The sequence below is a fragment of the Hypomesus nipponensis genome, chromosome 14 (genome assembly GCF_054491055.1).
Source record: "Hypomesus nipponensis isolate SF chromosome 14, ASM5449105v1, whole genome shotgun sequence".
NCBI lineage: Eukaryota > Metazoa > Chordata > Actinopteri > Osmeriformes > Osmeridae > Hypomesus > Hypomesus nipponensis.
This window is the reverse complement of record NC_140374.1, coordinates 22,558,516-22,573,827: the sequence shown is the minus strand read 5'-3', so window position 1 is coordinate 22,573,827 and position 15,312 is coordinate 22,558,516. Positions and strand designations below refer to the sequence as shown.

The window sequence follows — 15,312 nt, the reverse complement described above, 5'->3', positions numbered from 1 at the left end:
AATCATCCAATTTAATTTGGTTGCTTTTACAAACAAAAACATATGAGTGGTAGGCAAAACTCATTTACTGGGATCAAATCCAACGTCAATTTAAGATTAACTCCAATGCAAATACTAGATGAATTGGATATTTAAAACAAAACACTGCTGACCGTTCCCCATCACTACTCACCAAACCCCCCGTGGTGTGGAGGGGGCTTAGGGTTCCGTGAGAGGACGTGTTGATGTCTCAGAGAAGAGAGGGGGGAGGGGGAAGAAACACTGCACATTTTGGAGTGTGATTTTAAACCACACCTAAGGGAATTACAGTGTGAGAAGCTGACATCCAGCATGAAAAGCACACAAAAATATTGAGCTGTGGATTTGCACTGCCTGAGTGGAATTAGAAGTAGGAGGAGCGGATGCAGAGGCCAAGAGGAGCTGGACAGGGGCTCTCCATCAAAAGAGAGAGAGAGAGGTAGACAGAAAGAGAGAGGGAAGAGAGAGAGAGAGGTAGACAGAAAGAGAGAGGGAAGAGAGAGAGAGAGGTAGACAGAAAGAGAGAGGGAAGAGAGAGAGAGAGGTAGACAGAAAGAGAGAGGGAAGAGTGAGAGTGGTTAGAAAAAGGAGATAGGAAGAGGATGTGATAGAGAGGGGGAAATAATCAATGGCACAACAATGGTGGCAGGTTCTGTCTCAGTGTAATCAAAAGCAAGCACAGCTATAATCAAGTCATGTGTGTGGTTGGAATGTACACACTGGTATTTCACCATTACATTTCTGTGTCTTTTATGTCTTGACTCGAAAATATGCATTATCATCTGGCCCCCCATGCAATTAGCGATTTCTTGAAATTGAATATTTCAGTGTAGAAATTCAAAAACCATGAAGGATGGAGAGGTTGGCCTATGAAGTACCGTATTCAGAAAATAAGCCGCATTTTCTATAAGCAGCCCCCACGAGAATGGGAGCCTTGTCTTTGTAAATCTGAGTATAAACCGCACTGGAATATAGAACATGATTACAACACTGACAATGTATCCTTATCTTAAAACATCCAAGCCAACACTAAGGTTAGAAACAGGACCAGGATAAGTGACCACAAGTTTATCCTGAGCTTTTTTCAATTGCTCCAGAAGAGGAGAGTATGTAGCCAAATTTTCCTAGCCTGGTCCTAACCAGACTCTCGTACATTTCATTTGTACAGCGAGTCTGGCCTCGCTCCTTTGAGAAGCGTTGACTTCCTTGTAGGTGGTACTCTGTTGAAGTTATTATATTTATTTTGAAACTATTGGATCTGCCCAGAGCCACTCTTATCTGCCATAACCAATTGCTAGCGTTCGCCTTAGCCAATTCCTTCACCACTACTGTAACAGAGCTAACTGCCGTAGCTGGAAAATCAAACTGTTCCCGAACCCCGTGGGGAGACGGGCCACAACATCATGGCCGCAAAACAACTCAGCAAAACTTGCTCCGGCTTTAATTTATAGATATTCGGCAGTGTTGCCACAATGGACCGAATGGCTTCGCTCGCATCTTTCTCCGCCGCCATTACGGAACTACGACACAAACTAGCGCACAACATCAACGTTGTCGTTCTCAGCCTGCAAAATCTGACTTGCGTACCGAATGGCTAGACTGAGTACAGAAGCAAAATCCGTATTGAGTGGAAGTACATAGGAGGGCAGAGCCAGGCTAACATTTTCCACCTTTTGAAAACAAATTATCAAAATATATATTTTCTACCTTTTGAAACTTTTTTGCCAAAATATCGTTCACCCTTTTTGAGGAGAGAATAAGCAATGCACGCAGCATCTTTTTTTTTTTAGCACTCAGACACAATCTAAACTTGTACAATGCCCTATTGTATTGTTAAATATTCTTTCAGCTGAGGGCTACGCTTATATGGACAAACCCAAGCTCTCCTCATCTGAACAATTGAAAAAAGATGCTGGCGATCAGGAAAAACGCCTGCCCTACATGAACACTATACAGCCATATCCTAGTACTGTTTCCACCCGAGTCTTGGGTTTTATTTGTTTAGATGAAGACAAGTCGTCAATGTAATATATTTTTCACAATTATAAAATGGATTACGGATGTGTGTAAAGTATACTATAGCCATGTCACATTCAAAACATTGATACATAGACTAAGGGCAAGCGTGCAAAAGAGTATAAGTTTCACCATCAAATTTCTCATGACCTAATAAGTTTTTAGATTTCATCTGTATAAGAAGAAAACAATTCCCTGAATATAGGAAAGACTTCAGATGTTCTTTGGAAAATGACGTATCATTATGGATTGACCCACATAGTCCTGGTTCACTACAGTCAATGAATAGCAATGAACTGGGACAATTCCATGACTCTAAAAGTAATTTGTTGCCAATCTGTTTCAAGACCTCCCTGATCTACTTATGACATTTTTCTTTTTTGAAAATAGACTGTTAAATCATCAAGCCCCATGATAAAGCTGCACCTCGATTGTAAAGATAATGGCTTTCTGATCGAATAGAGGGGACCAAAAAAAGAAATAGGTCTTTTCCATTCTCTTTCTGTAGCTTTTGACAGTTTAATGAAATATATAATTTAATATGTGCAATTTTATCATTGATACAGGAATGCCCAATTGATTCTCATAATCCCAAAGTAAAGAATTAATAGGCTCGCTGAACACAATGCACATTTGATTTTGTTTAATAAATAACTTCAAAGTGTTATGCATTATTGATTTTTCATGCAACCATAACATGGTCATATGATGTTGAAATGCCAGGGGGAAACTGTCAGTTTTGCAGTTGCTTTTTAGCATTAATTACAGTGAGTTTGTTAAGATTAAAGAGAGAGCCCCCCTTTGGGGGTTTGAAATGTGTTAGCCGGAAACATGAGGAAATGTGTCTTTTCACATCCCACTTTGTCAAAGTCATACCAGTTTTAGGCATTGTCAGATTTGCCTTTTTGAAACAACACCAAAGTAACCACCTGTGAAATGCCTGCACTGTCAGATTGAAAATTGAATCCGAAAAAGTGAGAAGCTTGATAATGTTAATTCTGACGGCATTTGCAGCACCATCGTCCTGGCAAACATGGACACGGTCCAAAGATGATGCAATGTCATTCTGAGAATCAATCTTTAATCTAACTTAAAAACAGGGAAATTTATTTTGAACAAGCATTTATTAAACACGCAAACTATTGAACACAGAACCCAATTACAGAGACAATCTGTTACACACAAACATGAAACAAAAACCATCTGGCCTAGAAATGTTATGGTGATCTGAGTCTGTGTGCACCTAAGAGCTGTACTTCACTGCTTCTGATGGTTAAGTCACACAAGGAACTCCATCTTATGGCAATCCAAGACAAGCAGAAGACAAAAGGACAACATCTGTTTCCTTGCTTGCCCATTCAACAACTTCCTGATACCGTTAAAAGACAGTGGTGTCTGACCATCTGACCCCTTTCCCCTGAAGTATCTTCAACTGATCAAGGACTGAAAGGTCTTTCTCCTTCCAAGCACCATGAAGTAATTATAACCACAGTTCATGAACTGAGATCTGCTCTGCAATTTAAACACAAGCTTCCTCAGATTATTTAAGAATATGTTAATGTAAGAGAATAATGTTTATGACACAAATTAATGGACTAATCATGTATTCCTTGACCTAAGGGAACCTTAGCTACACATGACTTTAGGTGGTATCTGTGAAATAGACTTGTTGGACTTTAGATATGTTGTTATTATTGCGCTGTGCCTGGTAACAACAACAAAAAAAAGTTCCTTGGCACTAACCAATGAAACACTAAGAACTATGTATCTCTGGACATTGATTATCTGCAGAACTTACCACTACATGTCATACATTTGGATAAAAGCATCTTCTAAAGGAATGAAATACTGTATATATGTCATGTAAAACCTTCGGAATGTATATTAATATGACAGCTAACATTTCGTTTCCAAAAAGATTACTTTATGCTGGTCTTCTCCAGGATATTACATTAATTCTGACCGAGACCAAGACTGTTTATCTGGTATAGAGTCGAGGGGGTCCTAAAGTGAGCCATGCAAACCGGACAGTAGATCAAAGCCCCAGCACATTCACACTCACACACACAAATCTTTATGCCTTAACCACAGTCTGGAAGTTACGGGCTTGCACAATTTCAGTGTGAATTACTATGACATAAGAGAACTAGCTGTCACCCACAAAGTACCAAGGGAGATATTATTGATGATTTTATTAAAAAACAGACCATGACTACCTGCCTATTGCCATTCTGCATTTCTGTGGGAGACAGAAAGCTGTGCAACTGCTGATGTGTGTGTGTTCAAGTGTGCTGATGTCCACAATTACTGAGGAAAATTATTAAGATAATCTCCTCTCATTACAAAATATAAACAATAAGAAAGAGATTGAACCTAAATCTGAATTGATTGAGGGCCGGGTGCACTCGCATGTTAAGTCTGTTCTCACAGCCCTAACCACTTTGAGCCACTCCACAGCGGATCCAATCATGAAGGTAGGATTATAGGGGTGTGGGATCCTTACAGAAAGTGAGATGGAGTCCACTTTTTCAGCAACTCAGGGTGTCTCCTAGCTCCCTGAGAGGCCTTTTATTTAAGGCACATATCTGGAGACCTCCCCTTCAAGGCTTACGTTCATCAGTGGGGGCTTGAAAGGTCCCCGGTTCTGGTAGAATGGAAAGAACTGTAGTCTTACAGTGTCTAGGTTGTGATCGTTCATGGTAAATCATCTCTCCTCTTAATCATCAAACCTTGAAGCCCGTTCTTTTTCTATAGCTGAAATATCTCTATTTAAAACACCATACTGTCCTGTCTGCCATATTGTGACCATGCGACACTATAGGGGTGGGGGAAAAAATCGATTCACATTTGAATCGGGATTCAGTCTGCTAGTGATTCAGATCGATCACAAATTTATGTGAATCCATTTTTTTGTTCATTTTTTTTCAAAAAATCTTAAAACACGTGAAGTGTTTTTTAATCAAATCGTGACCCCAAGAATTGAATCGAATCATGAGGTACCAAAAGATTCACACCCCTACTACACAATGCGTTTCCTTTATTCCCAGCATGTATTCCTCTCTCCCATTCTAACAATCCAGAAAGCTTCTTCCCAGTCCAGGACCAATTCTTAAAGAGCAACATGTCCTCAGTTACTTGCTGGCGACTCCAGTCATACTTCCATCACAACTCTAATTTTTTTGCCAGAGTTGTTGTCATGGTCAGGAGGCAATGACCCCAACACAGAACTCATCATGCTTGACATTTTAGCTGGCCTTGAGGGAAGGAAAGAAAAATGGCACAAGAACAAGTGGTGTAAGAAGTGGACAAAGTGGAGGGCTCAGACACCCTACAGACACCTCTACTGTGTCCAGACACATTTTAAGCATAAACTTTACTTTGATTTCAGTTATTTTGCACAAAATCCCAAGAGACTGTCAATTGTTAAAGCACTCAAGTGCTAACACCTTGACTGATAAAGGCCCACAATTAATGGCTATACTCAGTTACGAGTCAGAGATCACTACATTGAGGTCAAGATGGGGCCTGTCATTATTTCAGACTCATTACACACCAAAGGGAGCATCTCACAGAATGTTTTTGTTTTGTTTTTTACACGTAGACCACTTAAATGATTGATTTATATCAGGATGTGATGAAACTTTCAACCAGTATAACAACTTTTATAAACTAAATCTGTTATGATAAATTTGATATGGCAAATATATGCTTTTACTCTGTTGCTGAAAAAATACTCAAGCACGAGTCTTTCTGTGATGTAATGTATCAGACTCAGTGGTAGCGGCTGGGAATAGACTGTGGAGAGCATTTACTATTGTTCAGTGTAAACAGTCAAGTGTTTGTCAGAAGAGGTGGACCAGGTCCAGCCCGCTGTGTCCTAGCCTCCACACCCAGCAGAGTTGAAGCTCCTGATTATTGGTACACTGTGCGCCATTTCAAAAGAAGCAGCACTGAGCTGTGCCTCAGAGGTGTGCAGTAGGGTTAGGCTAAGATGCACCTCTTTGCTTCTAAGAAAGGCTGCCATGAGTCAACCAGCAGAGAAAACCCACTAGCTCCAACCCACTAGCTCCAACCCACTAACTCCACCCCACTAACTCCACCCCACTAACTCCACCCCACTAACTCCACCCCACTAACTCCACCCCACTAACTCCACCCCACTAACTCCACCCCACTAACTCCACCCCACTAACTCCACCCCACTAACTCCACCCCACTAACTCCACCCCCAACCATCTCTGGACATCAGCACCAGCGTGGGAGAAGGCCATCTTTACTGTGGTGAGACAGTGTGCTAAATGTATTAAAGCACTGCCCGTCTTGGGGAAGAAAAACAAGACCTTCTTCTATTCCACCAATATCCAGCTGAAAATACAGCCCATCTACCTGAGGTTGGTATATGAGGAGATGGGGTTGCCAGGTTTTCAGACCTTGAGACAGTGATTGTGACTCAAGTCTAATTACACACAGAAATAGATTGTTATTCTCTTCCGATGTAAGACCCCTTTCACTGACTGTCTGGAAAAGACTACAAATCAAATCTTTTTACGAGTCTCTCTCCTTCTCTGCTGTTTTTTTGTGTCGCTGAATGGCAGAAAATGTTCTGTCCAAGCCAGACAGAAAGTGGCCAACTTGATGTGCCATAAGCTCCAGATGGCAGACAACCGCAAGCCCTCAACTGCCGACCCCTCGTTATAACAAAGTTAAAGGAGACAAGAACAAATTTCTCTCAGGTCCACGATGAAGTCTACCTTACAGTCCATGCCGTACAGGCCCTCTACATCAACAGAAAGGAAACACGTGATTGGCTGCCCCACCTCAGATGACCGCACACTTGTGGCTCATCCAGCAAGTCTCCACTCCTCTGCATTTAAGGACACAGAAAACATAGTCAGGCAACCTTGGTGGAAAGAATCTATTTACAGACATTCACATCTAAAATGGAAAAGAAAATTACCTCTGGTTGCAAAATTCTTCACACTTCACACAGAATTTCTAAGTGTGCTATTTAATTAAGACATGTGACCATTTGTGTTGTGTTTTTTCTAAGGCTTCAATTCCTTAGCAAAGTTTTTACCCTGCACTGCAACATAGACTTCAGGAGTTTATTGAAGCAATACTTTAGAAAGGTTAGATGGCAATGTTTCACCAAGACAACAAAATACATTGTTCTACTGTGTGTTAGCAAACAGTACCCTAACCATGGCATGGGCTTTTCCTTTTAAAGCAGTGAATTCTACTGGTTGGAGGAGTTTTTATGACTTGCTCATCTGTTATCCTTAAAGTACATATAGTACCCTAACAGGAGTATTTGCTAGTGTGTGCAGTAAGTGGTTTTGTTGGCGTAGCTGTCTAAAGGGAACAATATTGTAGATTGTACATTATTGTGCACCAAGAAAGAATGAAGTAGAAGGTCATTCCAACGAACCAACAAAGACTGAAGGTCAAGAAGAAACCACACCACACCCAATAACACCAATTTCTAATATTAAAGATATACTGTAAAATCCAGTTTTGATGTTGTAGTCTATTTACATGTAGTTAACAATTAAATAAATTGAATGGATGAATTGTATCAAATTAAATTCTGGTATCATAACATTTAGTTCTCTTTGTGACATCTGACAGCAGCAGACTATACACACACTCTCCCTTAGCAACCCACCTTAATCCCTCCTCCTCTTCCATCTGACAGTGGTTCTTTCATGCTAGACACCCACCTCTTACAGTCTCATTTTTCTCCTCAATTTCTCTCTCCCTTCCCTTTTCCTTTCCATTTGGCCCCATTTGTTAAAGAAAAGAAGGTTGGGCAAAAGTTCTCCCTAGCACTCTTGCCCTTGGGCAGAGGATAAGTTCAGCAAAGACACAAGCATGTGAATGTACAGGAGCACCCAGCTAAGTGAAATCAGAGATGTTTCGTTATCTCTATCCTACTCATTTATCTCAAACCTTCTCTACATCTATATATCTGTTGTCGCTCTTCAAATGTATTTTTTGTCTTTCCCCAGCACAATCATGGAACTGCATTTTGGAGCACACTAACACCAATTATAAAATGGTACATTTACAGAGCAGATGAGGTGAATGTATATTGAAATCTAAGGGAGGTGAAAATCATTTGTCTGTGCCCTTTCATGAAAGCCCTCTAATTGTAATAAAGCACAATATGTCCCCCTGTTGGTAAAGAGAATGATTGCAACCCAACAGTGCTCCTAACCGTCCACCAGACACTCCCACAGCAGGGGGTTAGGGTTTCAAATGCTGTTTTTCTCCTTCTGATCAGAATGTTGGACAGAATTTTCGCTCCAGTGAACATCCCAGCAAGAGTTGAGATAGTATGTGTACGTACAGACCACAATTATGCCACTGTGCCTTAGAGCTCTCAACGAAACGACACACAAAACAAGACACACACTGAACTCACACACAGACTGAAACCCATCAAGTCAAGCTCATCAGGAAACTACAGTGAGAATCGTCTCAGCTGGAGGGGAAGAATCTCAAACAATAGCAGTAAAAACATCAAACAGGGTGGACCAAGTATTTTAATAAGTCACAGGAGTGGTGAATGCTTGGGAGGGCAATTGTAAAAACAATCAATTGCTTTTGCTCATGATCTGGTCATGGCTAGTGGCTAGGTATGAGGATTGAGGATTTTCAGCTCTGTCACTGGGGGTGAATCACACGTCTGTCCTATCTTCCGCTCATGTGGGGACCGGCAACACTAACTGTGTCACTGGCAGGCAGTTACCACCTCCTGCCAGCTTTGCGTCTGACTGACTCGATTTGTGGCTTCATTCTGTGCCGTAATGAATAATGAAGAGTTGATTTCTCAGAGGGAGCGAGTCTGCATTGCACCTGTCTGTCCACCTGTCTGGCAGCCAATCTCATCCATGGCCTACCAACTAGCTCAAAGGACCCCAGGCAACATCCACAGACTACAAATTAGCCCTGTCTGAAAAAGAATAATTCCAACTTTAAAAAAAACTCCAAGTGATCCAAAGTCTGCAGACAATCTCTAACCCTAAGTCAAAGGAGTATTTTGGCAAGAAGGTGTGTGATTAACAGGACCATTCTATGCAAGATGTCTAAAATATATTCTCAAACTGATTTGCTTTTGAATTAGGATATTACAGTAAGATTGCAATATCAAAAACATCAACATAGGTTTTGTAATAGGTAGGTACAAAATACAATTTTGGCGAAGCAGGTAGCGAGAACTGTGACTGTAGGGAAAGAAATGTAATGACTTTTTTGAAAAAGTTCAGACAACGTTCAAGTAGTCTCATTTGAAAGTTAGAATGAGCACGTCTGACTAACGATTGAGCAATCACATTTCTGAAAAGAATACAATCCATACATTTATTCATTTAGTAGATGCTTTTATCCAGGGTGACTTCCAAGAGAAAGCTTTACAAAAGTGCATAGGCCACTGATCATAACAAGGAGAACATTGCAGGTAGCCAAAACATGAAGCACATTGTTGAAACCAAATAAGTGCCAATGGGGAAAACCATAAGAGCATGCAGTTAAACAAGTTACAATTAAACAACATGAACCTCAAAACGTGCAAGAGTATACCTGTAGAAAACTTTCAAGACTGTATTTGCAAATGAACTAACAAACAACAGGAAAAGGACCTTATGCAATACTTTATGAAAGAAGGTACATAAGGCACTAACACACGCCATGATAAATCACACAAGCTCAAGCTGGGAAAAGGAGAACATTTCATGATTTTGGGCAAGCACGCTGAAGGGGAAAAGGGAAATGAATTCTCCAGAACTGTTTGCAAACTCTTAGCCTGGTCCTAACCAGACCCTCGTAAATTTCATTTGTACACAGGGTCTGGGATTGCCCCATTGACAAGCGTTAACTTCCTTGAAGGCGGGTCCTCTGTTGAAGTTTAAAACTATTGGATCTGCCCAGAGCCACTCTGATCTGCCATAACCATTCGTCTTAGCCAACTCCTTCACCACTACCGTAACGGAGCTAGCTGCCGTAGCTGGAAAATCAAACCTTTCCCGAACCCCGTGGGGAGGAGGGCTACAACATCATGGCCACCAACCAAACTCAGCAAGGAATGTTCTTGCTCCAGCTTTAACTTATGGATATTCGGCAGCAATGCCACAACCGCAGAATAAGAATGTGGTCGGAAGTTGGGTCTGGAGGGTCGCGTATTGGGAACAACTACATAAAACTAGGATCTGGGCGGACCAATGAAATTGCCAGGGAGGGCTTTATATGATGATGGACAGATGATCAACAGTAACATAATCAACAACGGCACGAAAGAGCCCTTGGGTTGAATTCGTTTTCAACAAAAACATATTACGTTGCTCTGATTGGTTGTAGGTCTATCCAATTGAGCGTAAATTGGCATTTGTTTTAAGAGTTCGGTTGAAACACGCCCCGTAGTCAAAGCCCAACGGAGAGTTTCCAGACTCATATTCTGACTAGAATTATGAGTATGACAACGTCAAGCTATAGGAGGGCAGAGCCAGGCTAGCAAACTCTGGCAATGTTTGTTTAATTTACCTCACTGTGCCACCGTTGTTCGTAGAACACTAATGTACCATAATGCCCTTTTTTTGAGAGTGCAGAGAACAGAAACATTGATAGTAGCTGAGCCTTTACGGTGACAAACCAAGACGTTTAACATTGCGGTTATTAGTAAAGTCGGTTAATTGTTGCATCCCTAGAGGAGTCCCTGTGTAACAGCTAACTAATGCGTGTAGTATAGCCTACCTAATTTACCACTGTATCCAAATTGGCTATATCCACACCACAGTGATACCTACGCAAAGTGACAATCAGATAATTGTGTACATTAATGAAGCTAAAAATTGATAACTAGCTACCCTAGCTAATGTTACTGCTAGACAACTTAAGAGGGTAATTACCTTAATTGTCGATGTAGCTCGAAACATACAATTTGAACAATTTTTTCCTCTCGCTAGAAGGGCAGCAACATAGAATCCTATGTAGGCTACATCGTTAATTGTCATTTTGGGAAGATCACCAAAGCTCCTGAAAAAAACGAAATTTATGTTGAGAGAATTCACGTGCCAGCTACCGGTAGTTGTTGACCTATGCTGTGCAATATCCGGAAGTGATGCGTGCAAATGGTGAAATCAGTACAACCAAAGAACTTATATTGTTTGTAGACTCTTTGGTACAACTGAGAAGGCCTAGCTCTTCAGGAGCATCATGTTCGGACAGTTGTTAATATTTGAGTTTATTGTAATGCAAATTATTGTTGTGTGTGTCGTTTATTATCCCAAACGTAAGTTTTGTTACAGCCACAACCACTATATTGTACGATAAGTAGCCCAGTCGGCGTTATTTTAGGCTATCTCAGTTACGCACTAGGATTTATGCTGCCTTCACGTGCTGTTGGAATTATGGTAAATACTTTCCAACTGGGAAGTTACACATGAACGCCCCTTCAAGTCAATTACCAGTGGGAAACTCGGAGGTAATGTTGATAACCGAGTTCCCGAATTGAATGACCTTTCAACATGGCGGAGAAGAGGAAAGGTTCGGTAGTGGAAGGTAGCCTATGGCATTCTTTATTTTTAACAATGCAACTTATGTCAGCTGTTGTTTGTGAACATGATTTTAATCTGTAATTTATGTAGGTCTACACTTAAATTGTACCATTTGTTGAGTCCATTTCTTCTTCTTGCAGGTGCATAATAGATTCTTAAAATGATTTCCACAATAATATGGTGCCGCCAAATTTAACGTCCGCCATTTTTTATATTGCTCCGACAACAAAAGCGCACTTGAACATGACAATGATGATGTTTCGTAACTATGATTTCTGTTTCGAAAAGCAATAATAAAAGCCATCAAAGAAATTTTGTACAATAAAAGCATATGCTTAAAGCTGGTTTTATACGTCCCTAATGTTACGAAATAAATTAATGCATGTATGCTTGTTACTGCTTGTTATGTAATATTATTGTTAGGCTACTTGTTATTCCTTAGACTTGAATCGTACCATTCAAGTCTACAATCGTTGCATCCCTAGTCTCGTCATAACTGTTGACTGTGGATGTAGTCTTTGTAGTTAACAATATTTCTTGTTGGAATGAGCCACTGTGGGAAGGCCTGCACAGCAATCATTAATGTTTCTTTGGGAGGCAGGATTAAGCATTATTTATAGGGGGATTCACTATAACTACTGTGCTCCTGCTGTCAGTTCAAATGATATGCTTAACATGTGAGGAGACCTGAATGTGATGGTTTTAGATTCTCCCTGTGACTGTGGGAGGCATGTGAGACATAACAAATATATTGTGGAGCTCCAGATATTGACTGAAACCATTTTAGTTATCAAATCATACGCATTCAGAGCTATACATAGTTCTCTAAATATGGATCTATGAGCATACAAGGGATTAATTCTTGAGAAAGGCTGAGATAATTGTGCTGGAGTGCAAACCAATTTAAGCCCCTCAGAGTTCCAGCTACACAGCGTTTTCATTTAGTTGCTGTTAGGTCCACTAAAAGCACCCTTCACCACATCAGTTGACCCTGAGACCCAAAAGGCTATGGTTATTCTTGCCTCTATCACCAGAACAAAGGACTTCACAATTCCTACAGTTTTATAGGTGAGAGTCACAGCATGCTATAGCCTAGCCTACTTCTGTTCTTCTTATACTAACATGCAATCTTATTTAATATGTTTTACTCTTAAACTATACTTTCATACTCTTGATTAGCTGCTACTATTTCAACAGGGGTTACCTACAATTGTGTTCAAAGTTGTGAAAATAAAAGTACAGTACGGTTGAACTGTGTCATATCAAATGGACTGAGGTGTACAGTTGGCTCACATTTAGCTCTCGTAGCCTATGCATATGAACTGGTGCTGTTTATTTAAGCAATAAGCCCCAAGAAGCCGTACGCTGATTTTAGAACAGGTAAGGGGAGTTGTTAGGCACGACGCGAAGCGGAGTTACTACAAATGTTACTACAAATATTTGATATGGTTTCATCAATAAAGACAATTAGAAACAAAATAGTTTAATAATAAACCGTCATTCTTCCGCTTCTACAAAGTATAGTTCCTACATAAATTGTTGCCACGCAACAGCCAGATGGACATCTTTGCCGTATTTTTCAATTTGAAATATTCGATGCGCAGTAATATGGAATGTTAAAGAATGTTATGAGGACAACCTGTGACGTTATAGATTTTACAACGGCATGGAACGCGATATAGCCAATCACAATCAACGATTGGAACAACCAGTTTTAGAATACTTTTTATGACCCTTCCACATACCACGGCTTATATACAGGGAACCTTTGGTAATATAAATGATTACACCGATTGGCATGTTTGGTGAATGATTCCTCCTTGTTTTATGAATCACATAAGCACTCATTTACAGCTGTAAAATGTGGCATCAAGTGATAAAGAAGCCTTTTGAGGGCTCCCTCAGTTCAGTGCTGCAGTGATTATTGTGCATTTGAAAGATAACACTTTTATTATGCTTCTATGAATCAATTTAGGAATTCCAAATTAAAATTACCCTAGTATGAAAAATTAGGCAATGCGTTTTTTAGTCATTTGTAATTAAAGTGAAATGTAGAACCAGTTCAGTCAAGGCGTGTATTGATTTAACCATTTATTGGATTGGAAATAGGTTGGTCTTTGGCAGTGTGGTTCTATCTTAGGGGAAATTCCCTGCCTGGGAGCTGCTAGTATAGCACAAGTACATACAATAACAATGCAGAACACAGGATATAAATACTCTGGTGGACAGGAAATCAAATTAAACGTGTTGCTTTTTTAACAAGTGATGTCATGAGGCTTCATAGAGTATTACAACAACTTCTTGTAGTACAATACAAAAGACAGTGTGGAGGAGCTGAGGAGGGTGGCAGCAACTTCACATGCCGGTGCATAGCAACATATTCTAGTGCATAGCAACACATGCAGGTGCACAGCAACACATGCAGGTGCACAGCAACACATGCAGGTGCACAGCAACACATGCAGGTGAATAGCAATACATTCTAGACCCAGTAATTGTGCGGTTCCTTTGTTTTGACCTGCTGAGGCAGTACTGATTTGAATTAGCTTGGAGCTATATTCTGGTATGGTGCATCAAATGGTGACATGTTTTAAATTGTACATGGTCCCATAAAGGAAATAAGTAAATGAACCTTCAGTTATCACACCTGTAATGATTATGAGTGATATCATCTGATGACGTAACGCCAGTTTGAGTGCCATGCCAGAACTAGATCTGCCAATTTGGGCTTCAATAAAATTGTCGTCTATATAAACTTTAGACCAAACTGTGTGCTGAAACGAGTAGAGAATATATCAGAAAAATGTCATGCACGCCATGCAAAATTCAATATATGTTGCTAAATGTGAGGTGATTGGTTTAGTTTAATATAGTTTTAATTGAATTTAAGTAACTTGTTGCTATCTAAATAGATAATATGGAACAGCAGAGGATTAATACTGCAGTAGAATATATTGGAAACAAAAAAATGTTCTCCTCATCAACTTTGTGCTGTATGACAACTGATTTTCACATCTACATTAAGAAAGGTCCATTGATGCGATTGTTGAATTAAAATACAGTGGCCTACTGACTTCTCCATCTGTCTGTCACTATGGAAGGAATATTTTCAGCAGAGCCTGGGGCACCACTCAGAGCAGCCATGCTTTCAGGACAAGAGTGTGGCAATAAAAAGCAAGGACATTCAGCCCCCCACACACCCACCCACCCACACCCCATTCACAATGAAAAAGGAAATGATGCGTTAAACACACTGCAGGGCTGCCCATTCTATAAAACCCAACTGTGTAACAAAGGATATGTGACAGTGTAGAAACAACAAAATGACTTGTTATTCATATTTCTCAGTTTCTGCATGCAGAGTTGTGTGCAGTAAGCACACTTATTTAAAAATCGCAAATAATTAGCAGATAAAGGAGGAAAAAATATTTGCACTTTGAACACATGGAATTTGATATGGATTGCCAGAAGAGCATATTGTCATAGTGGAAATATGTGTAGGACTGTCAGCCCCTGATGTCAAATAGTACATATGTCCAGTTCTAGGCAATTCATATGTGATACGGTATATTTAGGAAGTAAAAAGTCCCGACCCCCACCACCATGCCACTGGCAAGGAAGAAGAGGGGGCAACAGCAGCAGCCATCTGTGACAACAGTTAGGGCAGTTGAGTCACCTTCGAGCCATCAAGACATTTTCTCTCTCTGGGGGTGCACATTATGCCAAA

At 40.3% G+C, this 15,312-nt stretch overlaps 2 protein-coding genes across 2 annotated transcripts in view; one reads left to right on the top strand and one right to left on the bottom strand.

Annotated features, from left to right (window-relative positions):
* The window catches only part of lingo1a (leucine rich repeat and Ig domain containing 1a), a 112,641-nt gene extending 101,525 nt beyond the window's left edge, over nucleotides 1-11,116 (bottom strand). The window contains exon 1 of the mRNA XM_084672884.1: nucleotides 10,938-11,116. The gene's annotated coding sequence lies outside the window, so the exon portion shown is untranslated. The remainder of the gene's footprint in view (nucleotides 1-10,937) is intronic.
* A 439-nt stretch (nucleotides 11,117-11,555) lies between these two features.
* Nucleotides 11,556-15,312, top strand: part of cspg4 (chondroitin sulfate proteoglycan 4) — a 45,147-nt gene continuing 41,390 nt past the window's right edge. The window contains exon 1 of the mRNA XM_084671904.1: nucleotides 11,556-11,589. Within this exon, the coding sequence (XP_084528030.1) occupies nucleotides 11,556-11,589 (34 nt within the window). The remainder of the gene's footprint in view (nucleotides 11,590-15,312) is intronic.